This window comes from Larimichthys crocea, chromosome XII, assembly GCF_000972845.2.
Source record: "Larimichthys crocea isolate SSNF chromosome XII, L_crocea_2.0, whole genome shotgun sequence".
Lineage (NCBI taxonomy): Eukaryota > Metazoa > Chordata > Actinopteri > Sciaenidae > Larimichthys > Larimichthys crocea.
Window position 1 is genome coordinate 22,600,854 of NC_040022.1, and position 26,906 is coordinate 22,627,759.

The following is a 26,906-nucleotide window of genomic DNA, read 5'->3' on the forward strand; positions in this document are numbered from 1 at the left end:
CAACTATCAGGTAGTATCTTTGCATTATTTTTATCATCGGGTGTAGCAGCCTCTTTTTTTTTTCCATTTTCTTTCTTTGTTTTTAGAAGTGTGTGGCTGTAAAGTGAATGTCCTCCACCAGCTCATCATGGGAATACCAGCTGCTTTTGAAACCACACACACCTGCCAGGTAAAACACAGCATCCACCGCTCCATCTCCCTCTGGGACTCATGTACACACCACAGGGCTCGTTCTGACCGGTGCACTAAGAAACAAAGTCAAGCCGTTTACTTTGTCTTACAGTATTACTTTTGCTTCTTTGCCAAATTCACCACATTTAGTTAGGCTTAACTAAAATGCTGCTGCATTTGGTGTAACCTTGAGCAGGCTGTATCTCTGTAACTGGTGCTCACTGAGGTTAACACAGTCGCTATAATCAGAGAAATGTCCCTGGCTGGTACACCACACAGTTTCTGGGTCAGTCCTCAGCCCTCTGAGAGGGCCCCATCCATATGAGCAACCGAGGAAGACAGAGAGTGAGGGTGGGAGAGAGAGAGCGAGGAAAAGGTATTTATAGAAAAATGGGGCTTCGCAGTACCTTTTCTTGCAAAGAACCATTTCAGGACCAAGTGAGCGTGTCCCAGTTTTCTGATCGTCGCTCAGCCATAGGGTTTGGGCTGAGGCTGAGGCTGGACTGCCTCACCCAGGATGGAGAGCCTGACTTTCAGACGCTCTCCGCTTTCCTCCGGCCTTCCTCTTCTCAGCTGTAGACTGCTGGTTCTCTGAGAACAGGAGGAGGCACTGGCCCAGATAACCTACAGATGTGACCTTTCAGGTGCACTTGATTTGCCTAGCTGGGTAGAGGATTTCGGAGGCAGTGAGCTCAGGTGAGGAGCAGCACAAGGGTGTCCGTGGACACTCTTTGGCTGCGTCAACCTCCAGGCCGGGGGTGAAAGGAGGCTGGCTGGAACGTGCCCTGCCGCAAGCCGGGCAAGGATGAGGCGTTTCCTGAGCAGAAAGGGTCGCTTCTCCCTGCGCCAGAGCAAATCTGGGACCCGGAGTGCCTCCAAAGATTTCTGTAAGTCTGTTTCTCCGAATCATTGTTTTTACATGATGCTCATGAAATCTGCTGGAGGTGAGATAAAGAACAAAGCAAAAAAGGAGCTGAAGCTGAGGTTGTGTTTCTAGGGGCGCAGACTGGGGAAGATAGGACAACGAGATGTCTTGACAATCTTCTGAGTGCCGCTGGCGTTGTGGTGGGGAGGAAAGATGATCCACGGCTCCATTTTCAAATGGATTTCCAAATCTATTTTAAACAATAATCAGCTGCAGTTTGATGTTTCCTGTCAGCAAGATGATACCAAGTTCTGTGTTCTGCTACTTTGAGTTTTTGGGTTTGACAGATGTTTTATTCACTCAGCCACATCTCACATTGAATATGTAGCCCCTTGCTCCAGTAAGATCCGATTTGTCTTTTTTTTTTTTGCATTGTAGATCTGACGTTCCTGCATTTCTTTGCAGAAATCTTTCAGACTTCTCATGCACTTTTTTTACTGACTTTTCTTACTTTCCGTCTTTAATTTAGTCTCTCACCATCTGCCTCGCTTTCCCTCTGTCTCCATCTTTCTAATCCTCTGTTCAGCTAGAAAAAGAAAACCAGAGCCGCTTGGTGCTGCTTGTTTGATGGATAACTGCATGCCATTGTTTGTGTGTCTACAGTGTTATAATGTATCTTGATACTGTACGGGTAGCTCTGCTATATTTCTAAGTGTCAAGTTTTCCTTTCTAATTTTGCACCTTGAAGTTATTTCATCACAAGAATTTCAAGATAAGATGAAAAATCAGTGTTGATGGGAGTGGCTGTGCCACCTTGACTTACATCCAAGATTTTTCTGCCGTTACACAGAAATCTGCAAAGAGTAGAGTCAGTGAAGTTTCTATTTCTTGTAATATAGATGTGGAAAAGTACAAAAGACAAGAGGGCAGGGCAAAAAGATTGGAAATGAAAATTAAATTACATAAACAAAACTGTGGATTCGAGGTTTGGCAAGATATCAACAAAACACTGTATCACCCTCGTAACAGTGACTGACCAATCCCTATAATGTCCTACATTTATCTTTGACGTATCCAGATGGCTGGAGATGACAGCAGATGAAGTCAAGTGAGCCTGTTGGGACACTTTCTGCTGCTGTAGAATGAGGCCAGTGACCAGGGGAAGGCCAGCAGTTCAACATGTGGGCTAGATACCAGCAGTCAGAAATAACTACCTTCACTCTTTATATTTCCTTTTTGCTGCCATTCAACTTCAAACAGGAAAAACAAATCCATCAATCTGAAAATGCTTCTCGACATGACCTTGGTGTCTTTATATCCTGTGGCTTCATTAAATAGATCAGTGTACCTGCTGCTACAGCAGGGTAGCTCCATGTCTTAGGTGCCCTATTTAAACCAATGAACCATTTGACCTCCATTTTACAGCTCACAACCCGCTCGTCTGTATGAGCAGCTTGCGCCAGATTAACAATGATCTAACATGACATACATATCCTACAAGCAGTGAAACATTTTACCTCCCTACGAGAATCTAAGACGACACACATTAATCTCCTGTCCTCCTTCAGACCTCGGCCTACCAGCCACCAACCAGAACTGGCCTGAGGCGTTTGGCTTCCGACTGGGTGGCACTGGGCCCAGCTACATCCTGTCCGTGGTGGAGGGCAGTAGCGCCTACCTAGCTGGCTTGCAGCCCGGGGACCAGGTGGTGGATATCGAGGGCCAGGACGTGACCAACCTCAGCACACCGGCACTGATCGCTCTGGCTCAGACCCTCAAGACGGTGCCTCCAAGCATCGGAGTGGTGTCAAGGATTGAACAGGTCAGCCTGACCACATTTACAATAAACACATACAACATTCAGCAATGGTGGTAACCATGCGTTTATCCCTCAGATTGACATCACTCCCGGCCCTGATGGCCGCTTTGGCTTCACCATCGTTGGAGACAGCCCTTTGATGGTGGAGGACTGCATGCCCAACGGTCCGGCCGGTCGCAGTGGCCTCAAGGCAGGAGACTACGTCATGGAGGTCAACGGCATCCCAGTGAAACATCATGAAACGGCGGCAGCCATGATCAAAGCGGCTCAGGGTCGGCCTCTGCGCCTTGGCGTGCTCAGTATGGCCCGGCGGCCCAAGCGGCTGAGCAGCAGCATGAGAGTGTTATCACAGAGTGGGGACAGTGTCAGGGAGAGTCGTGCCCACAAGGCCATGGAGTTCAATAAAAAAGTGGGTGTGGAAAAAATGTAATCTGTAAACATATTTATGTGTTTACTTCAGTAATTAATAATTCATGTCTATGCTTTTATTTGCCCATCAGGTGGAGGAAGTGCTAGGGGAGGAGCCAGATATAAAGGAACAGTTGTTTGAGGTGCTCAAGCAGTACGCTGCTGAGAGGGACGTGGAGAATCTGGCTGAGGCCCTGCCCGACATCTTGATCACGGAGGATCATCAGCAGCTGATTGACAGTGTCAGGTAGCCAATCAGTTGTTCAGATATACATTCATACCTATATGTCAAACATGTCTGTGTGTGAGTTTCTTGTTTAGAGACTCTGCATCACTAATACGTTTTTTAGTTCTTTTCATGTAGTGATTAAAGAAGCCTTGTCAAATACAAGGGAATTTCTTAAACTGTTTATATCCCCTCTTCCTCTGCGCTAAAACAGATTTCTTTGCATCTGGATTTGCATCTGCTTTCAGTATCTGTGCAGCAACCAGGACAATTCATTGATGTTTTAACCAGCAGTGCTGCTTCCAGTTTAAACTCTCAACGGGTATGAGCTAGTAAAGAGTTGCATTTCAGTGCTTTATGCATTGGGAATTAACTAAGATGATTTGTGGGTGAGGTTACTGTCTAATGAGCAAACAACCAAAACTCTTGTTTGGATGGTTCATTGTTAAATTGTGAAACATTAACAAAACATGAGAGCACAGTTTATTACAAGCCTAGCAACATATTCCAACTAATCCAAAGTGTGCGTTTCAATAAATAATTATGCTTTGAAAGACAGAGAAGCACTCAAAACCGACGTGTCTAAATAAATCTAAATCCAGTGACGTGCAATTCTATTTAGCTGAGTCTGTGAATTAATAAACCAGGCAACGTGTAATGCAGATGAGCTGTGTTTGACATTTCAAATAGTTCGCTGCTTATCTTTTTTTTATGGTTGCACTAGGGAGAATTATTGTCCATTGTGTCATATAGACAGTTCAGCTGTGGTCCAGCCTTACACAACAATAGGGGCACAGTGAGGGCAGCAAAAACTTCCTAACTGCATCATAAAATCAATATTAGTAGGACTCCCCCTCTCAGAATTTTACTATTAAATGTAGGTTCTTTTATGTTTTATTTATTTTTATTTTCGCCAGATTAGGGGGATAATGTATTCATGTCATTGGTTAAAGTGTCTATGTTTAAATCAATGTGAGAATCTCAATAAAAAATATGTTTAAAAAACAAAAAAAACCAAAATGTAGGTGTACTTCAAGAGCACATATTAATAACTCTGGCCTGATATCAGGCAGTAGCTGCTGCTTTTTGGGTGCTTGAAAGTCACTTTGTGTTGTCATGTTTCTCCCCTCTCAGGTACAGCACACTGGGGTGTAGTTAGAAATTCTCAGCTGAATACTGCATTTCTTCTTCCTCAGCAGTGATCGGAAAATCAAAACCCCAAACACAATACCACTGCACACACTTGCAATTTCTTTTGTCAGCCCCCCCTCTCTCCTCTCCCACACTTTCTGTCTTTTGACTTTCTCTCTGTTGGTCTCTTTCTTTTCCAATTCCCTGTCAGCTGTGATGCACTCTTTGATACACGCACCAATTTTCTCGGTGGATCACATCACTGGATCCTCTTTATTCCCTCCTCTGCATGCAGCTCTTAGCTGCTACAGCCAGTCTGCTGCCAGTGGCTGAGATATGCACACATACAGTACGAAAACAGAACAATATGTAGATGCTTAGGCTGCATGTGCACAGGCACTGTTTCTCACATGCACTCGTCCTTGCTTTGAGGTTCAATGCTGGGAGAAATTATGAGTTGCTGCCTCAGGTGAGTACTGAAAAACTATTACTACGTTTTGTAACAGTTGTCGCATGTAACATGTCATCAAATTTGGTATCAAAGCGTTGTCTGGTATCCGTCTAATAATATATAAGTAAGCGGTTTAATCATTCTGTAGTCACAGTTTCATAACAACCAATCAGTAATGGATTTTTCCAGTGACTCATTTTTGGGGAGTAATCCGTTGTCCTTCCAGCTAAACAAAGCTGTTGTCCAGCCATCTCAGTTTCCTCTGACACAGCTGTCTGTATCACAGATTTGGTAGCACATTTCCTTCCTTAGAAAGTGGCCTGTACAAAATGCAATGTAATGTTTGTTTTGCACAGAGTCCAATTAATTATGCATTAGCTGGATCCACAGAGGACTGAGAACTAATTCCCCCTCACATTTAGGCTGTGAGAAATGTACAGTAACTCTCCCAATAAGCATTTCTTTAAATGTAAATCCACTTCAGAAAGCTGTTTTACACCCTGGTGTGCTGTGACCTCGACAGGCTTTAATGTGCAAAGTTTTTTCTTTCCTCTTTGTGTCTCTGGCTGATGTGTCATTGAGTTGTTGTCTTTATCAGCACAGTTTGTGTCCAATTAGGTTGCTCAAATCTTGCAGGGTATTGGTGGGTTTGCATTCTCTGTAAAGGGCTAACAGTCTCATTCATATCCCAAATTTGGTATCACTCCTGACGTTTGCAGCAGAATCTGGTTATCATGTTTATGTGGTAGGAGCCCTGGGGAGTTTTGCCTCCAGGTTGTCCATGAGCCAAGCCTCAGGGTGATGTTGATGAAAATAGATGCTGCTGAAAATGAGTGTCTGGGGAGAGAAAATGCAGTTTGGAAATCCTTTATTCTTGAGGAAATGTGTCACTGATGATATTTTTAATAGGTGTGTTTAGAGGCTGCTTTTATAGTTTTTGGCATGGCTGTAGAAATGGCAAAGTAAGAACAGAAAAACACTTTTTGTGTATCTATTTCATGAGGCAGGTCCATAGTTGCCAAATAAACTCTTGCACACTCTCTAACTTGTGATAATACATTTATTTGCAATGTTTCGGTGCCAAACCTTTATTAGGCAAAGGCTGTTGGTCCAGAACAGAAAAAACACTTTGCATATCTATTTCACAAGACAGGTGCATGAGAGAGAGAGAGACCAAATTTGCCAAATAAACACTTGCACACTCGCTTGTGATAATACATCCATCCATTATCTGTAACCACTTATCCCTCATCAGGGTCACGGTGGAGCCTATGGAGCTTATTGGTCCACTACTTTTAGTCCAGAGTGAAATATATCAATAACTAACTAGGATGGATTGCCATAAAATGTAATACTGTTGGCATGTTCCCCAGAGGTTGAATCCTTATAACTTTTATGATCTCATGACTTTTCCTGTAGCTCCACCAGCAGGTCAGCATCTTTACTTATTCTTAAAAATATCTCTGCAACTATAGGATGGATCGCTATGAAATGTGGTACAAACATTCATTGTTCCCAGATGATCAATCCGAATGACTTTGGTGACCCCTGAATTTTTCCCTGGTACCAACATGAGTCTGAAATTTGTGGTTTTGCATGAAATACCTTGAAAATATTAGATAGATATATCCCCCTCCACACTCCCATACTGATTGTCTGTTTTCTTTATTTTCTTTATCTCAAGTTACTGGTTGCTATAGCTCAGAATCACAGTTGAAGATATAACAGCAACATGCAGTATCATATAAGAGATTGTTAGTGATGAGCTTCGTGCCAGCGTTGTCGTTTGATGTGTGGAGAATCAATGTGTCTGCCACTGAAGCTGAATCGCTCTCTCTTTTTTTTTTAATTAACTCACTGTCTCCGCCCCCCTCTTCTGTCTCTCTCCCTCTGCTTCAATCAATGTCACTTACTGTGACACAGGCATATGAAAACTCTCCACCCGCCCAACCTCGGTCTGTTAATTTAGAGGTTGTCCATCAGAGGATGTGAGGTGTGCTTAACAGGCTTATGAAGTTATTTCATCTGCACGCCTTGTAAAACTTGACCGGCTGGGCCACACTCATGCTCAGTCTGCCTCAGTCCCCCCTCCGATTTGCCTCGCCCTCCCGCAGGATGTGTTCTATTTTTAAGCAGCCTATTTCTTTTAATAAATTCTCTCTTAGGTTTCTGACGCACTTGCCGGCGTTGATTCTTAAATGGCCTGTAAAAACCCAGGGGTTAGGAAGCACTTGAACACTTGAAAGTTATGTAAAAGACTGTGTATCTGGAGTGTCATTATAGACCGTCTTGGAACGCCCCTCCCAGCTCTTTTGTTCATGTGTTTCTGTATCGTTATGGTAATTGAATGTAATTATAGTGATCTGTAGGTCTCTCATACTGTGTCTGTATATAGACTTCAAAGACGTGAATTAATTAGACTGATGCCGTATGAACCCAGGACTGGCGGTGCAGTGCAGTGTTTCTATCTTTTGACAGTTTTATGAGTGAATCAAGTTGTTTTTGGTTGGAAATGTTTGGAGACATTTGGATAGATGTAATCATACGTGTGGAAGTAAGAGTTATGAATGCTGCATGTGAGCATGTGTTGCACAGACATGACCGCAAAGCTTCTGTACGTTGAATTATGCACATTGTTGGTTCTTGCACACTCACGTAGTCATTGTGCTGACCTACCTGTGAAATTCCACTGGGGCTCTCCTCACTCCTCCACTTCTCTCCTCTCTCCCTCCTCACTTACTCCTCTGTTCATCTCATTCTTTCCTTCCTCCTCCACTGAGGGAAGAGAAGATTTGTCACTCACTTTCCTCTTACTGCCGAATGATGGATGACTCGATGACGAGGATTATCCTTTAGCTGTGACTGAGAAGGGTACCCTGTGCTGACCTTGACCCTGGAGTCTTTGAAGGAAGAAGGGGACAAAAGATGGGAACTAAGGAAGAGTGCTGCCCCACACATGAAGTTGGAGAACAGCTGATGATGCTGCCTGGGGATGTTTTGGAGGTGTGGAGGGATGTGAACCACAGCCACTCTTACTGTTTGCTCCCTCCCTCTCTCTCATTCTCTCTCTTTCTTCACCTGGCTGCTTTCTGAGCCAACAGCAAACGCTTTTGAGATCCAGGACACCTTCCCTTTTTCTTATCTTCTTCCCCGACTTATCCAGGAGAGTTTGTTTTTCAAACTAGATGGGGACTCACCGAGATAGAGGAGAGGCATTTGCGTTGCTAAACTGAGCTGAGGCACTTCCTCAAAGCCCTAAAGAGCCATGGGAAGGGATAGGAGCCTTTCCAGACACTTTCGGTATGGTACTTTTCCTTTGATCTTAGCTGTGCTTTGTGTTGTTTGTGCTGACTTGTATCTGAAATATCTGTGAAAGTATTGCTGTGCAATTGCTATCTGTGTGTTTGTTACCAAAGACTGAATCGGTTAATTAAAAAAAAAAACTTTTTGTCTGCATGTCAAAATATGAAAATCTGTCTCTAAATTTGACTCCAGCATGGTAACTTGCTAGATTTGCATAAAACTCAACTCTACTACTACTACTACTACTACAACTGAGTATTCTGTCTTATTGTAGCCTTGTTTCTGAGGGGTTTTAATTCCACTCTGTGTCTCAAGCCATGCTTTGTGTTTACAAATTCATATCTGGCCCAGCAGTCAAATTGGCTGATCAGAAGTGGGTCTGATAATAATGGTTACTGTGACTTTCCCAGCTGATTGCAATTGTCATTCATCCCTCTGTGAGATGCGTCCTTGATCTACCCCTCCTTCACACCTAATTATAGACTCCTCTCGCCCTCCTTATAATTGAGGGCATCCCGAGGCCTACATCCAACTTCAGTGTAGGAAAGCTTTAAAGTTTCTGCTCACGTGTTTTGGCCGGGTTCCAAGATATGACAAGTGAAATATTATTTGACTGAGATTGTAACGTGACAGAGAGGTGATGGAGTTAATAGAAATCAATAGTGCATAGAATGAAATGGAGCCAAGACCTGTGACTGTCATAAATGCACAATAAATGGCCCCATTCTGTTCAGTTTTCCCTATCCACCGTTTGTCTGTGCAAATCATGGTGATGTATGAGTGTTGTTTGTGAAAGTTCTGTGGCCTACATAGCCTGTAAGCGCAGACTAGCCTCCTTCATTCCCAATAGTTACATGACCCTGGCCTAGAAAGAGCTCTAGTTCTCGACTTTCTTTTCTTGTCTCTGGCACTGTCAATTTTACCGCTTGTGGCTTCATATGTGTCTCTGCGGTTGTTTCTGTCTTTCTTTATATCAGTTCTCACTTCTGACAGCTTGTCTGTCAGTCTCTTTGAGCATCTCAGGTTTACTCAGTGTGGATTTATTTACTATTTGTGTTATGTCTCTGACAAGAGTTGTTCTAGATCTCTTCTTACTATACAAAACTAAACCTGTAGATAGCAGTTCAGAGCAGCCTGGTATCGCAGATGAGCACATTGTAACCCTCGGGGAAAGTTTTGACTTTTTGCTGCATGAACAAACCTTGCACTTAATCACTGTCACCTCCGTACACCTTGCCTTGGCCTTTATTTAAATTGATGCCTCTATAGAAAGCGTATATGGAAGTGAACTTATTATCCTTTTAATGATGCCCACACTGAGTGACCAGGGTTGTACTGAATTTCTACACACAGATACACATTTGCCTTTTCCCAACAAACTCACAAAGGTATTTTTTACATATATATGATTTATTGATATTTTATAACAATCTGCAGCCTCTGCAGACTGACTTCTAACTACATCTATTGTTTAAAGAGACAATGAATCAAGTTGAGCTTTTATTTTTTTTAGCTTTTATAGCACTGTTATGGCACATCCACTTGTGTATGTCCACAGTAAATGGTAAGAACTAAAAAAAAATAAAAATAAAAAATGATGGTAATAATAGAAACATAATATGTAACTTACACGTTAAAATGTCTCGTCATGTATTTTGTTATGTTGTTATACTTACATTACACCATATGTTTCCAACAATGGAAAGAAAAATCTATAGTTTTATTCAGGTAATGGTGCATGTCATTGCCTGTTACTAGTTTCTATAATTTTCAGGTAAATGTGGGTATCACTGGGTACACCAGAGAGTGAGAAAGAAAGTTAAACATGACTAAACAATACAACTTTATTATTACTTGGTTCATTTTGTTAGAAACACATCAGATAAATTTTCATCTGCAATAGTAGTTGAAATAAAAGGGGACCCACGGTTGATCCCTGTGGAACACCAAATATTGAATTAACTGTTTTTGACAGAAATTGTACATGTACATCGTTGTTGAGACAATTTAACATACTTACATACACTTTTCTAGTTATTCTCATACAAAAGTGTGATTGACAGTTTTGAATGATGAAATCAAGAAACACAAGAACGTTTGTGCCTCTAAAAGTGGCTCAATTACAACATTTCTAATGCTGTAAATAGCGTTATTGCTTTTTTGCAGATTCACACTGCTGCAGTGCTATTGACTTAATATTATTTAGGAACAATTGCTCTTGCAACGTATTGCTATAATGTTTGTTATACTTATACTTAGATCTCTGGTCTCAGATTTTATTGGATCAATGTGAGGGTGTCTGGGATAACTGTATTCGCAGGCATGTTTTTTTTGGTGTGGGTGTCAGCACATGTTTGCAAAGCCTGTGAACTTTACTGAGTGAGATTTTTCATCAAGGTAAGAAATCCCCAAAGAGGATATATCTGTTAGCTTCCCCTTAACTTTGGATTATAAGGTACTGGTTTGGAGGCAGCCCAGCTTATGTGTCATTCTTAATAAATTAATAATTAATTCCCAGTGCTTGCCAAACTTTGCCTTATCCTCAACAGTAGCATTTGAGTAAGGAGTTGAGCTGTGCATCTACAGTACACTCTGAAAAACCAAAGCACTCTTTTCTCCTCTGCACAGTGGAAGTACTCAGGAGATTCATTTTGAAGACAGAGCGATAGAGACAGGCTTGTGTTGAGGATGGAAGCAGCATCATTTTGTAGGCAGTATGGGGAGTAAGATATGCAAAAGAGAAAAGGAACAAATGATGTGTGTGTGCATGGGTGGGTAATGAAGAATTGCTTGTGTATGTGTTGGCGCAGAACCACGGATGAAAGATGAAGAAAAACAGGAGATGGTGTCCTATATTCAAGGGAAAGAAACACACCCTAAAACACTTTTCAAAACATAGTCACTGGCAATTACTCTTATATTTCTGGGTCAGTTCTGTTGTTTTGTTTTTCTTCTTCTTGCAGATAATTGGACAAATATAAACCACATGCAGCAGACAGCACAGCTACAAGATAGCTTATTGGGAGTGGACATTTTAAGCAATCTAAAACATCAGTAGTAAATGAGAGAATAAAAGGCTGCTCATGTGGAACAATCTTACAGGGAGAAATGTGTCATCGAGAGGCGGCACAATCGATTTTTATAGACAGCTTGTGCATCTGAAACACAAGCCTTCTTTGATAAGTATTTGAACAAGCAGTTATAGCCAACACTACTGCTCCACTATTTATTTTTATTGACTACATGTTTACAGCACACAAAATGAGGAAAGTGCCCACAAAACCCCCACTGGAACACACACTAAATATCACAAATTGATATTTAAGTAGTATTTGAGGGTGGGGTTTTCCTTTAAGAGGAAAAGAAGCATTGGAAGTGAATTATGGGAGGGGAAAATAACACTAGTAGGGGGAGTGGAGTGCTTCCTCCCAGAGGTGGCTCTGAGCATCCTCCTGTTCGCATATTGCATGCTGCGAGCTGTCACTGATACTGAACACTCGTACCTGCAGCTGTGACAGGACCACGCAAACAAAGCTTCTCTCTCATCTCTCTCTCACACACATGCATACTCACAAACTAATGGTGGACCCATTCTTTCTACCTGCCTCAGCACTCCCATGAGACAAGATGAGATGGACTGAACTATTTCTGAGCCAATTAGATGGATTCTGCAGCTGGAACAATACGTAATCAGACCAAGAATCCCTGTGTCTTTTTTTTTGTGGATACTTTGGATGATGGATGGTTTGAAAGACCAGGATAAAGAATTTGGAAAATTTTTGCTGCTATAATGTAATTTTGTTAAGAAGCTGAACAGGACATCTACGTGGCCTCTCCATCTCTGCTTTCCTTGAGTTTTTCTTCTTAATCTGAGGTTGTGTTTGATCCCACAATGTTTGTCAGGATCTTCATTCCCAAGAAACACCGGGAACGTTTTGACGAGGTGGTTAACCAGAGCTTGATGAGCCGGCTCAAAGGGAGGAGCTTCAGTGACCCTAGCCGTAACCACCTTCGTCGCAGCCGGAGTGAGGACCACCCTGAACGCCTCCTGGTCTCCACCCGTGCCAGTTCAGTGCCACGCACCCACGCAGAGGAAGGCGTGGTCCCCCCAGCCCGTGGCATGCGCAAGACCACCTCTCTCATAGCTGGGCACTCCAGTGGCACCACCACCAACTGCAGGTTTGTATTAAGTGACATAGTGATATTACAGATTTTTATTTAATAGGATTTTCTTTGCTCATCCTGACTTTTCATTTCTTGCGTGCTCTGACCTTTTATCAGCTGGAGTCACAGCTTTTATTTATCCCATCAGCTACACAGCATGTGTCATTTTTAGCCTTCAAAGAAAACCATTTTCCTAAAATAGCATCCTCTCTCTTTCTTGATAAGATTTATTACAGTCCACGGCTGTGACAGGTATTCCTGTGTAACCATGGAATTCATGTGAATTAAGATGAGTAGGAGTTCAGTGAAAAATAGACCCTTCAGTGGGTAAACCTATGGGAACATAAACCTATTTTAGACAGTCATACCTGTTCTCTTGCTCTCTCCATATGACGTTGTTTCCTGTTTATTAAAACTAGTTTGCTGAATATGAAATCTGCAGGAGGTCACAGCTGGAGGAACTCCTACCCGTTGCATTATTCGTCTCATTGCAGACAACTTTTTGGACAGATTTCTGAACACTGTGTGCAATGGGCTATGGGAATTACTACCACCAATTCAAACACCCTTACTTGTGTGTAGGATTTAGTGTTTGCGTATAATGTGTGATGGTGTGAGGTAAAAGGCCATGTCTTGAGTCAGTCTTTAGTTTGTCTGTTCTGGGCTACTGTAGAAACATGGTGTTTCAACATGGCAGCCTCAATGAATGTGGACCCGCTCCCACTGTAGATATAAAAGTCTAATTTTAAAGTAATAAAAATAAAAAGATTATTATTTTCAAGTGATTATACATGCATAAAAACATAGTAATGAATATTATATTCCATTGTCTGCCATATTCTGAAAATAAAAACCAAAAAGTAGTATTTTTACCTCCTTCTTTTTACTTGATAGGACCTCTGGTCATTCCTCAGTCCTGTCATTAACCAAAGCTCAACTTTGTCTCTTCAGGACAGTAAGAGTATGTAAGGGAAACATGAGTTTTGGCTTCACTCTTAGAGGCCATGCTCCGGTGTGGATCGACTCTGTCATACCCGGTAAGTTAAAGATGGTGCTTTATTAGTATGATCATTTTTGTGTGTAAAGGATCAAGCTGTTCTTATACGAGTAGTTATTACACTGTAATAACAAAATAACACAGTTACAAAGCCTCCAGACTCCAGACAGAGGAAATTATTAAATCAAGAGTGTCTTTCTCTTTCTGCAGGGAGTCCAGCCGACAAAGCAGGTCTAAAGCCAGGAGACCGCATCCTGTTTCTCAATGGACTGGACATGAGGTTGTGCTCTTTTACCTGCAAAAACTTTTCAAATGTATTGCAAATTTGCGTCTAAACTCTACATAAAACATGTTTTTTTCAATATATAATTCAGGATTTACAAGTAAACATAAATATGCCAATAGAGTTTCCTTTCTGAAGATGTTTTGTGGTTTATAGAACTCACACAGTTGTTGAAGCGAGTTTCTCCATGTGTACCATGTGTGCCTGTAGAACCTCCTCCCATGAGAAGGTGGTGTCCATGCTCCAGGGCAGTGGTGCCATGCCCACTCTGGTAGTGGAGGATGGTCCGCCTACTTTCACCCTATCAGAGCAGGACATCGCTGGCGGTGGGATTCCCACAGAACGTGCCCGCTCCCCTGTGCTCAGCTCCCTGCAGTGGGTGGCAGAGATTCTGCCTCCCAGTATCCGGGTTCACGGACGCACGTTCGGACAGCAGCTGGAGCACCTGCTGACCATCCAGGAGAGGTACACCATCTGCAAGGCTCTGGAAAACTTCTTCCAGCACAGGTGAGCAAATGGTAGGGAAAAAGATAGGGAGAAGAAAGGGAAGAGTCGGGTGAGATATAGCTACAAGATAGAAGTGATATACAAACATGTATTTTGTGCTGCTGGGCTTGGTGTGTGCATTTATACTAAATCACAAATTGGCATGTAAAGTTACAATGAACATTAACATTTTTTGTTAGTAGTGCAATTGTGGAGGCACAAATGTGTTAAAATCAGGTGGTTAAATGCCACAATTTAATCAAAATGTTCATCAGCAGTCACAAATTCAGACAAATTAATGTTTATGAATTTGTGATCATAATAAAATGGGTACTTATGGGAGATTTGAAGTTTAGAGATTGACGAGAGACAAGAAGGATGCAGAGGTTATGATATCCTAAGTTTTCATCCCTCAGGAAGGTCAGGTCAACACTACATTTACATCCTATGTTTCCCATAATGCAACCACTAGCACCACTTCATTAGACACTCTAATTACATATGAAGGTTTCCAATTTTTAAGCCTAAACAGAGATGATTATGATTTTCCTTAGAAGAGATCGGTAAACTTGACTTCATGTGTAAAATCGGTGTAGTACACTGTTAATTCTGTGTCTGGTTTCCTCTATTACATGGGTGACCACACCCACAAGCTCATCATTGACCTGTAAATGGACTGCCAGGCGATCTCTGTTACCTTGCCTGTGTTTCCATGGCAACAGGAATGTTGACACTCTGATCGTGGATGTGTTCCCGGTGCTGGATACTCCAGCCAAACAGGTGATCTGGCAGTTTGTTTATCAGCTACTGACGTACGAGGAGCAGGAACACTGCCAGAGCAAGATCTCACGCTTTCTTGGATACAAATCACCAGGTGTGTGGTGTTTTAATTAGTTTGGGTGTGTGTGTGTGTGAATGAAAAGGGGTGTGTATGTGTGAGAGATGGACGCTGGGGAATACATTCACTGATTCAGAGCGACTCAGGTGCTGCAGACCTTCATACACCTTCCTCTTCCTCTGCATTGCCAATATGTGTGTGTGTTCCAGTTCCACCACCACCACCACCTCCTCCCCCTCCTCCGGAGCCTGAGGTTGCCCCTGAGCCCCATCGACGTAGCAGCTCCATGAGGGTGACAGGGACCACGTACAGGAGCAGTGTGAGGGGACGTAGCTCTGATGACCTGGTCATTGGCACACACTTGGGCATGGGTACAGAACTTCATTATCTTCTTTATCCGTAGCAATTATTATCAGCACGGTTGTTGTTTTTTTCAACATTCACGTTATGCTCAATTTTATCATAAACTGTTAAATCCTAGTTAAAATCTGATTTTGTTTCCAGCTTATATGTGACCAGAGTAGTTCATACTAGTTCAGTTAATTCTGTATGTTTTCTCTAAGTTTATTATACTCGATAATAGTTAGTAATAACATATTCCCATGTTTCCAAAATCGCTTGGTTGGCTCCTCCATTACTGGCCTAAAGATAGTCTGATCACCCCATCCCACATCCTACAAACCAGGCGAGAGCGGGCTCCTTTCTGTCAGGACACAAATGGCCAAATGTCCTCAGATACAGTTGGCTAACATGGCCTTTTCAGTCGTGCTAACAGGTGTATTGTCATAGGCCTCCGTGCAGAGCCAATGCTGGAGACAGGGATGAGGTTGGCCCCAGGAGAGAGACAATCAGGAGATGGTACTTCCCTTCCTGAGACTCCCAACAACCTCACCAATGTATGTACCAGGCCCAGGAAAAGATCAGCATTGGACTCATCGTGATTAGGGCAAGAGGTCTTACTCTGATTTCTTTGTACATTTCCACTATACAAGCTGTCAGCAGTGTACGCTGAACTGGAGAACATGTATTCAACAAAGAGGTCGAAGTCTCTGAAGAGTCGTCCTCCTCCTGCCCCTGAGAGTTTGCTGGATGTGGATCCACCCTCGCGCACAGCTTCCCCTACAATACATGCTAACACAGGTAGCTGAAAGTATAAATTTACACTAAACTCAAATAGCAGCTGGAATTATATTTAGCTGGTGTACTTAGGTAATGAATACCTTGCATGAGTGAGCATGTGTGTTGTGTAAGAGATGGAGGATAACAAAATGTTTTAAAAAGTACTGCAGTGCAAGGATGATAAATCCCAAGATAGCCAACCTATTTTTGACTCAACTGAATATCCTTGAAACTTTTTTTTTTTTAAATATAGAATTTCATGCTATACATAAGTGTACAGCACAGCATAGTCAAAAAACAACCCACAGCTTTGAATCAAATTTTTGTTTTGTTAAATTTGGACCTGAGTAAGAGGGTCACACACCTGGGGGTGGAGGAACCCGCTTTATATCATGTATACACCTATTTTAACATTACCATCTTTAACTTGATTTGGTTTGCCCATAGCTTGTCTCCCTACAAGACTGACCTGTTACCCCCAGCCGATCTATGTCAAGTAGGGCCAGGTTAGGTAGATGGTAGTCAAATATAGTCCAGAAATACTGCACCTCATAAGAAGGATATGGTGATGGTGGAAGTGGAACTAGAAAACACACAGTTAAAGACCCCCTTCTATAAAAACTAAGTGTTTTCTGCAATGGTTCCTCTTGCCTTTTGTGCAGAACCAAAGGGAAAGCTTCTTCTTACATTGACATGTACTTTAAAATCTTTCTATATCTATAAATGCAGGGTGAGAAGACCTGTTCTCACATAACTGAATTAATCTACTTGTCAGGGACTAGAGTCGTCGATAGCCTTTATGTATTTAAACCTCTGAAAGTCAGCAGAAAGACATATCTCTCTACATAAATGATGTTTTGGCTGTGATCTCTTCCTTATCTCAGGTAGCCGTAAAGGCCCCCCACCACCTACATCCTGGCCGGAGCCTCTCCCCAGCCCCCCTCCAGCCCAATTTTATCCATCAGGGCTGACAAGCCAGACCAGTGGGGAGTCTAACCCTTACATCAGCCTGGACAGCCCCCCTCCGTCACCTCCAGAACCCCCTGACTACCCATCAAGTCCCCCAACCCACCGTAGCAGCAAGCGGCGCTACACTTTCTCTAAACCACCACGCTCAGAAGACACAGATCGCTTCCTGGATGCACTGAGCGAGCAGCTGGGACAGAGGGTCGCCATCATTGATGACTTCCTGACTCCTGAGAATGACTATGAGGAGGTAAAGTCGCAGTTATATGAATCCTCATTACAAAAATAATAATTATTTGACTGCTACTGATATGTATTTAGTGCATGTGCATATAATATCCACTTATGACTGTCGTATATTCAGTGGTGATGCAGTTGAAGATGTTTGAAGAGAAAGTCCGCCGACACTGTCTTAGTTGTATAACAAATTTATTACAACAAGTTCAGCATCGTAACAAGTAAAACGTTACTTGGAGAGCTCCTGGCCGAATGATGAGACTCTCCCGACCTATACGGGACAAGCCCTTATATAGGTAGGTTATGCCCCCAAAACATACAATTAAAATACCTCGTGCCAAACCATACAATGAAGTCACTTAAGTCAAAGGAACAGATAGACCAAAGAAATTCCTTTCCCAGGAAAGGCCACCTGAAGGCTTAACCATTGACCTGCCCCTTATCCATCCATTTAAAGAAGTCATTATCTTGTCTACACATCTGGCAGCGGTGCCAACCTGGTGGCTCTTTGGCACCTCCATCCTAATAACCTCTGACCTGGCATTGATCAAGATAACAACCCATGACTAAGCAAGTATCTTCATATAACCCATATGTATATAATAGTATCAGCATTAGTATGTGACTATGCATCTATGTGCAGACACCTCATGACATTAGCAGTTTAACAATCTGAAATCTTTTTATGTGTGCATGCTCCACCTTATCTATTATTTTCTCTCAGTAGCAAAGGGAAGTATAATAAAATAATCTTCAGATAGTCTGCTCTGTTTGTTTAAGAAATTAAAATTTATTGCACAAATATCCTGAGGGCTTTGAGGATCACATATCTGATATAATATTTCTTTTTATCAAGGTTTATATGGTAGCTGAACTAACAAAAAACAAAAAATATTCAATATCCTGGAGGTTATCCTGGCATACAAAGTTCTACACCTATTTATAGGACACACAGTCAATTGACAAGCTAGTACTCATTGTAATGTTTCTTGTGAAAATACCCATGATTCCATAGTTTCTGGTGCTAGTGGGTTAATTCCCTCTGGAACAGCACGATGATTCCCGACAGTGATGTAATGAAAGACCTGGGTCCAAAATGTAAAATAGGTCAGACCCTTGAACAGAGCTACACATACAAAATGGGTACAGAACACACTTTCCTATATAATTAAAAACTTATGATTTGACATAAAACTAGGTTAAGAAAAGAATGCAAACGTCTGACATTACATATAAATTTCTTTCACCCTTCTTTCACGGTTGCCCTCTACAGTTTGTTTGAAGTTTTCTTGTCCATCACAATCACTGAAAACACAATCTGTTATCCAAATGTAAACAAAAGAGTGTTCAAAACACACCGTCAGTCTCAAATTTTATAAATTTTATACACGATTTGCCAAAATTGTCATCAAACCTGCCATGTTAACCATGAAATATGAAAAGAAATATATCCTGGAGATCTTGTAGAACCTGACCAGTTTTAATATACACCCATATATCTCGGATTTAGCATTTGGGTAAGAATAAACCTGTTGTAACCAATAAACAATGTTCCACTTTGACATTAAAGGGCTAATGAAGTGTAATTGGTGTTAATGCCAGGATATTGTGCAGATGGGCTTCCCAGATGAGGAGGATGAGGATAATGATGAGGAGTTGGGGGTGGACGAAGATGAAAATGGTGGATTTGTGGCTCCAGAGCTCAGCAGCCCGAGTGATGTTCAAAGTAGCAGTGGAGAAGAGAACGCTTCCTCCCTCACTTACTCTTCGTCGTCCGACCACATTCCTCCACCTCCAATGACACCTCCGCCACCCCCGCCTGTTCAGTTTAATGACCCACCGCCGCCTCCTCCAGCACCTGCACAGAGTCAGCAGCAACAGCAGCAACAGCAACAGCAACAGCAGCAGCAGCAGCAACAGCAACAACAACAACAGCAGCAGCAGCAACAACAACTTGCCTACACCCCTGAACACTCCCCAAGAACATATGTGCCCATCCGCCGGAAATCTGGTCCGCCTCCCCCACCTCCACCCCGTAGTAATCCACCACCAAAAAGGCACTCCTTACATAAAGTGCTGCCTACTAGAGAGGACCTGCAGGTCCACGCTACTATACAAGAGCTAAAAGCCTACCAGGAACAACAAGTCTACCAAGAAAGACAAGCCTACGAGGACCAACAAGCATTCAAAGAGAGGCAGGCGTTTGAGGAACAGAAAGCCTATGAAGAGCAACAACTGTTCCAAGAGCAGCAGGCTTACAAGGAACAACAGGCCTATCAGGAGAAACTTTTCAAAGAGAGACAGGTTTATGAAGAGCAGAAGGCCTATGAGGAGCAAAAAGCTTTTGAAGAGCAACAAATGTACAAGGAGCAGCAAGCCTTCCAAGAAAGACAAGCATATGAACAGCGTCAAGCCTACCAAGAACAAAAAGCTTATGAACAGCGTCAAGCCTACAAGGAGCAAAAAGCATTTGAGGAGCTTCAAGCCTACCAGGAGCAAAAAGCTTATGAAGAGCGCAAAGCTTATGAGGAACAAAAAGCTTACGAAGAGCGTAAAGCCTATGAGGAACAAAAAGCTTACGAAGAGCGTAAAGCCTATGAGGAGCAACAGATGCAACAGATCTACCAGAGCCACCACTCAATGCCTACCCAGCCAACGCAGCAGAAAGCCCACTCACCACTGCCTCTCCAACAACTCCACCAGTCCTTACCTCCACTCCCCTCTCCCTCAGACTCCTCACATCACCACGCTAACCATCCTCTGTATTTGATGCGCCAAGCACAGCAGCAACAGGCCCACCAGAGTCATCACCATCGACGCCAGTCCCGTTCAGCCCCATCTCCACACCAGCCATCACCGCAACCAACTGCCCACCCCAGCCAACAAGGTCAGTACTCTGAGGGCATCTACCAAAGTCATCAGGGCGTAAGACCCCAACCCCACCATTCTTCTGCGGAGATGCTCCATCAGATGCACCAAGCCCCAGCCCATCACTCCTCTGCAGAGATGCTCCACCAGTTGCAACAATCCCAGGCCCACCACGCATCTGCGGAGATGCTACAGCAGATGCAACAAGCCCATGCCCACTACTCATCATCAGAAATGCTCAACCAGGTACACAAAACCAAGGCCCACCATTCTTCAACAGAGGTTCTGCAACAAGCTCACCAGATACAGCAAATGCAGCCCCACCACTCCTCAACTGAACTTCTCCATCAAGCTCACCAGATGCATCGGGGACAAGCACACCATTCATCCACTGAGCTACTCCATCAAGTGCACAAACCCCAGCCCCACCACTCCTCCACAGAGCTGCTCCATCAAACTCATCAGAGTCACCAAACTAAGCCCCATCACTCTTCCACAGAGCTTCTGCATCAAGCCCAGCAAGACCCTGCCTCTCTCCCTGTTCAGCTAAACCGAGACAGCCACTCCCATCAGAGTCGGAGAAGTCTTAAAGGTCATCATCAGACCCAAGTGTCACCACAAGGGAGACTCCCAGAGCAACAGATCCACCAAACCCATCATCCACAGCCCACCAAACCCTCTCCCCAAAGACCCCACTCCATCCAGCAGACCCACCACCACTCCAGCACACCTCAGATCCACCACATCCACCACATGACCCCACAGCCCCCTCCGCAAGACTTCCAACACCAGATTCACGTCATCCACCCTCCTCAGCAGCCCCACAGGCCTCAGCCTCTTCTCTCCACCTTTCAGCCCCTCCAGCCACACCAGCCCACCCTCTCCACTTTCCAGCCTCTGCCCCAACACCACCAATCCCAGCACCAAGTCCAGTCCTCCACTCAAGCCACCCGTCCGCAATCCCAGCCCTCACATCATCTACTGCAGTCGCCACACCCACCGCAAACTCAGTCCCACCATAAGCAATCACAAGGCCAGCCCCAGTCCCTCCCCCACTCTCTATCTGACCCCACAGAGCATCTAGAGCCCCCGCCACCTCCACCACTACCACCACCCTGCTCCCCACCACCCCTGCCCAGGCCATCGCTCTCCAGGATGGACTCCAACCACATGAGTGTGAAGAGGTTGCGCTGGGAGCAGGTGGAAAACTCAGAGGGAACTATCTGGGGACAGGTGAGCGTTGTGGGGTTCATACATGGGGAGCTAAGGCCTCTTAAAGTGTAACATATTTTATATTTGTGATTGCAAATTGAAAATGTAGCAGTCATGAACTTCACGTAGCATTATTTTTGTATGTCTTTGGTAGTTGGGGGCCAATTCTGACTATGAAAAACTGCATGACATGGTGAAGTATCTGGATCTGGAGCTGCACTTTGGGACACAGAAGAGCTCCAGTGAGTACAAGTAAATGTATTCATATCAGCAATCAGCAGTGCTTTAAACAGAGGCACTTGTAAAGAACTTGGAAAGAATTCTGGATTCACGTGTATGTTTATAGTATAGGGCAAATATTTTAATCAGAGATTGATTGGGTGGAATGACACAATGTCATTATTTCTAGAATTTCTCTGACTTTGGACTGTGATTGTGGGATCTAGTTTTTCTGCAGTCTCATCTCTCTAACTGTCTCTCTACTCTGTAATGCTATAACATCTAGGCATTTCACTAACACTGATTCCATTTCAGTGCCAGTGCCAGAGCCTTCCCCCCAACCAGAAACCTTCAAGAAGAAAGATGTGATTGAAATTCTGTCCCATAAGAAGGCCTATAATGCCTGTAAGTATAAATGATGTTTTATTCTACTATGTTTTTTCTATATGTGTCTTCAAGTCTTTTAAAATGTAATTTGTGATTTCCTTTCTGGTTCAGAATCAATCATCTAAATTCATATTTATCTTCCTTTTAACTTCTAGCCATCCTGATAGCTCACCTGAAGCTGTCTCCCGGGGAGCTGCGTCAGGTGCTGATGAACATGGCCACTGATAGGCTAGAGCCACCCCACATTAAACAGCTGCTGCTCTATGCCCCCGATGCAGAGGAGGTGAAAAAGTACGAAGAGTACAGAGAGGACCCCAGCAAACTCAGTGAGCCAGACCAGTTTGTGTTGCAGGTAAAATCAGATGGTTGTGTGGATTACCTGAGTCTGTGCTGCATTTGTGTTGACCATCACTCACTTTATTTGCTCATTGTGTGTGTGTGTTCTCCATTAGATGTTATCAGTACCAGAGTACAAGACCCGCCTGCAGTGTCTCCTCTTCAAGTGTTCTCTGCAGGAGAAGACGGAGGAGTTAAAGGGATCGTACGAATGCCTCTACAAGGCTTCATTGGAGCTGAAGACCAGCAAGAAGCTGGCTAAGATACTAGAGGTAGCCTCCTCATATATGCATTGTGGGAGATCATCTTCAGCTAGAATTAGACTAGACTATACCCTCACATAAAGAACTCAACTCTTTGAAAAAATAGTTAGCCATGAGTACATATGAGAGTTGAAAGAATGTATTGCAATAGGAAATGTAATCAAAGATTAGCTGAAAGTTACAGGTCTGGTTGTTGCATTCTGCCTTTCTTTAGTTTGTGTTGGCGATGGGGAACTACTTGAATAACAGTCAGCCTAAAACCAGCAAGACAACAGGTTTCAAGATCAACTTCCTTACAGAGGTACATCATATACTAGTAGATTAAATTTAAAGCTTCTGTCTTTCAAAGTAGTATTTGTTTTCTTTCTTCTCGTGTTTCGCTTGTACAGTTAATAACTTTATTATGTCTTTGCATTGTGTCCTGCAGTTGAGCACAACTAAAACAGTGGATGGGAAATCAACATTTCTACATATTCTGGTTAAGTCGTTATGTCAACACTTTCCTGATGTGTTGGATTTCTCTAAAGATTTAACCATGGTTCCTCTTGCAGCCAAAGGTAGATATGTTTTACTTTGACCTCTGCTTTGTAGCTTGAACATTATACCGTACAACAGAGCACCTATTAAAGATTTGTTTGTTTGCCACTGATTTTAAGTGTACTTTCCTTCTTCACATACACATACTCGTCTAAAGTAAACCAGAGGACCATTACATCAGATCTGAATGACCTTCATACAACTATCCAGGACATTCGCACAGCCTGTCAGAAGATGCCCGCTACTTCTGAGGATCGTTTTGCTGTCGTCATGAGTGTATCCTTCACAAAACTGCCAAATAGTTGCACTGAGCACTGAGATATGTAGGCTGATACAAAGAAGAAACTAATATAGTAGAGGAGATGATGAAGCTTTTGTGTCCCTTGACTCCAGTATGTGCAGAACTTCCTGGAAAACAGCCATCCAGCAGTCCAGTCTCTGGAGTCCCTGCAACAGAGAGCTATGGAAGAATTCAGCAAAACTGCCTCTTACTTCGGAGAAGACGGAAAAGCAACAAACACTGAGGCCTTCTTTGGTATCTTTTCTGAGTTCATGGCAAAGTTTGAGGTGAGCAAGAAAGATTGAGGCATTCATTTGTTCAAATATGGCTATAAATATGATTCCTATCCTCTGTAGGACATCCTTCGGCCCAGACTATTCAACATAATGGTTTGAGAAAGCCTTCATTTTTTTCTTCAAACAGCTCGTGATGCATTAGTTTAATGGTTTAATGGCTTTAATGGTTGCAGATAAAGACTAAGCTCTGTGTAATGATTACCTAATTACTTCCTAGATTTATACTCTGCCAATGTTTTGTTTTTTAGAAAGGCCCATGCAGTGTGTTCAGTAATGAGCACAGCCTGCATTTCATCAAAGATGTAGAGAGGAAGTCTGCTTGGCTACAGTTCTAATAATGAGCTACACACAGCAGCAGGATCAGGATCATATTGACACTAAGCATTCAGCACTGTGTTGCAGTCTGGCAAGCCGTCAAGTCTGAATATTTTTCCCAAGAAGCCGGATTTGAATAAAGAAAGACTTTCAAAAACAAATTTAAAGTTTAAGTTATTAAAAAAAACTGTGTTTAAAGTCAGCAGTTCATGAACAAAACATTCAGATTTATGCAGAGGGGCACCAATATTCACTGAGAGGTCTGGTGGAATTATTATGTATTATGAATTATGGATTTGCATAACTTATTTCATGCTCTAGGTTTTAATAGTTGGACTTTTTTCATATCATCATATTTATACATTCATAAAGTAATTATTATCCAGCAGCTATTAAAAGACATAAAATATAAATAAGATAAAAAAAATTACAGCACAGAATAACCATAAATAAATATGAAGTCTGAGGTGCAACGGTCACCTGGAAGAGTGTGTGCCCCTTGTATCATGGATAAAGTCCTTACCCCAGTTACCTGGGTTTGATTCCAGCCAGAGTCCTGTGCTGCATGTCATCCCCTCTCTCTCCTCTGAAATTCCTGTCCATCTCTCCAGCTGTCACTATTTAATAAAGCAGAAAATGTCAATAAAATCTTAAATAAACATGAAGTCTGTAAAGGTTCTCAGTCATCAAGGTTTCTTCGAGAAACATCTATGAAGATCTGTGATGGCGTTTCACCTCTTATCCAAGAGGCTTCTTCAGTCCCTCTTGGATGAGTGGTGAAATGTCTGTCTATTGCCCCAGATTTAACCCTCTCGAACATACACAAATATACACTTAACCCAACAGTATGTTCCACTCAAGCTAGTATATAACATTGTAATAACAACATTTATGCTACCTTACTAATCCTGTTCTTTGTTTACCACAGAGAGCTCTCAGTGAGCGGCAAGCTGCAGAAAGTCTGAAGAGCCCCAGAAGTCCACGAATGGCCTCTCCACTGGCCTGGTAACACACACACACAAACACAAACACACACACATATGGAGATGACTACACAGTATATACACATGTAAACATGGATGGACATAAGGTATGCAAAAGTATACTGTCACAAGCACACAAACACACCACTCGATTCATAATTTTGAGCAAAAAGATTTAATGTATTATTGAGTTTTTGATCAAATTTAAGGAGGGAGAAATTTTTGCATCAAAGATGGATTTTAGCTTTATACCAGTGGTATAGTATATGCTATCAAAAGTCTAAAACTTAAATGGCTACTTAAAGTCTACTACATAGAAAACAACCTTGTTTGGCCGTCAAGGTATCTCTACTATTTGAAAGATAGTTACTCAGTAACATCCAATAGTTTAAGTTTCCTTTCTCTAAGCCTGAGTTCAGGTCACCTCTGTAAGTGTTATTACAGTTCTACAGTCAAATCTTTGTGATATATCCATGAATAAGACATAGATTTACAAAAAATACACTTTATTCTGAAATAGATATTTAATTAAAAGACATTCACATTCACTTGGTGGTTTGGAAGAAACCATAAAAGCAGTTTTCCTGTTAGTGTTCTGTATTTTTGTAAACCACCCACCACACTGAATGTAACATAAATTCTTTACTGACTAAGTGTTGCTTTTTTTCTCAATTAAATACTCAGCTGTCCTGATTACAGATTGTTTCATTTCCTGCGTTGTATCTGTCAGCGTTTTTTTATTTTTTATTTTCCAAAGTCCTACCATCAGTTATAAACATATAATTGCTTTTTCTCCAAAATGTTGTTGCTCTTGTATGATATTTAACTTCTAACGCTATAAACTTGTATATATGAGACAACGTCAGTGGGAAGTTGGCACTTACTACTTGTTTTTATAAAAGACAATTTTAACTGTTATGAAGATAATTTTTAACCAGTCTAAAGTCATGAACACACTAATTACAGAGAGTGGAAGTGGGATCATGCGGCGACTACAGCGGGCAGTGTGCAATATGTGAATGTTTAGCTGTGTTCCACTGTTAGATATTATACTCTTTAAACTATATAAGAGAGATATATTGTGTTTGTATTGTACAGAATGAAAGTGGGTGTAAAGAAGACAGGTACAGTCGCCGCAATATACTGTACGGAGCACTTTGTTCATGTATCCCCCAAATATTTCTTTTGTTGATTGTGTCATTTAAAGTTTTACAGTGACAGAAATGTCATTAAGTTTAGTGTAGCTGATGCAGCATCATTTTCAAACAAATTAATGAAACAGCTTCTCAGCGCTCTGTAAAACATAAAGCTTAGTCTGCGGGTGATGTTTTTAAATGGTAAGGCTTATAAGAATAATGTGTGCAGCTCGTAAAAAAAAAAACCCTCTGTTTTCTAATTTCTCTCTGCTTAAATTATAGAATGTAAACCTCTAAAACATTGCTGTCCATATAAGGCCTATAAAGTGTTAAGTCTGTGTTTTATATTGTATCCTAACAATGCTGACAACTATAAAGAGTGGTATTAAATCTACTTTTGCCTGGATGTCTGTGTTTTTTTAATGTAAAATTATATGTGTTGCCTTCCAGAAAAATGATTCTGTATCTGCTGGTTTATTATTAACAGTACAAAAGGACACATCAGAGGCCACGCACACTTCTTTCTACATGTCATACAACTCTTAAGCTATGAACAACATTCTGCCTGCTGACTATACCAGTTTATCTATTCTACTGCAAGATCTTGTGA

The 26,906-nt window shown here is 42.2% G+C and overlaps 1 protein-coding gene across 5 annotated transcripts; it reads left to right on the top strand.

The window, feature by feature from the left end:
• The first annotated feature begins 597 nt into the window (after nucleotides 1–597).
• grid2ipa (glutamate receptor, ionotropic, delta 2 (Grid2) interacting protein, a) lies at nucleotides 598–26,702 on the top strand. 5 transcript variants are annotated; one of them, XM_019277242.2, is made up of 23 exons: nucleotides 598–1,058; nucleotides 2,605–2,858; nucleotides 2,932–3,264; nucleotides 3,356–3,510; nucleotides 12,278–12,553; nucleotides 13,490–13,575; nucleotides 13,746–13,815; nucleotides 14,029–14,325; nucleotides 15,027–15,178; nucleotides 15,352–15,513; nucleotides 15,932–16,038; nucleotides 16,135–16,282; nucleotides 17,146–17,477; nucleotides 19,067–21,565; nucleotides 21,699–21,786; nucleotides 22,079–22,168; nucleotides 22,306–22,502; nucleotides 22,603–22,758; nucleotides 22,964–23,050; nucleotides 23,177–23,306; nucleotides 23,444–23,562; nucleotides 23,689–23,853; nucleotides 25,106–26,702. In XM_019277242.2, the coding sequence occupies exons 1-23, from the start codon at nucleotides 977–979 to the stop codon at nucleotides 25,184–25,186; spliced, it is 6,066 nt and encodes a 2,021-aa protein (XP_019132787.2). In that variant the 5' UTR covers nucleotides 598–976; the 3' UTR covers nucleotides 25,187–26,702. The 5 variants fall into 5 exon arrangements, with proteins under 5 accessions (XP_019132787.2, XP_019132789.2, XP_019132788.2 ...); XM_019277243.2 differs by lacking the exon at nucleotides 598–1,058 and adding an exon at nucleotides 1,259–1,344; XM_019277244.2 differs by lacking the exons at nucleotides 15,352–15,513; nucleotides 15,932–16,038; nucleotides 16,135–16,282.
• The last annotated feature ends 204 nt before the right edge of the window (nucleotides 26,703–26,906 follow it).

What these genes read in the sequence shown, in the direction of transcription:
- grid2ipa (XM_019277242.2), top strand. Translation starts at nt 977, where the DNA reads ATGAGGCGTTTCCTGAGCAGAAAGGGTCGCTTCTCCCTGCGCCAGAGC. An exon ending in GAGTGCCTCCAAAGATTTCT is followed by an intron (nt 1,059 to 2,604) that starts GTAAGTCTGTTT and finishes GTCCTCCTTCAG; the next exon opens with ACCTCGGCCTACCAGCCACC. An exon ending in GGCACCACCACCAACTGCAG is followed by an intron (nt 12,554 to 13,489) that starts GTTTGTATTAAG and finishes TTGTCTCTTCAG; the next exon opens with GACAGTAAGAGTATGTAAGG.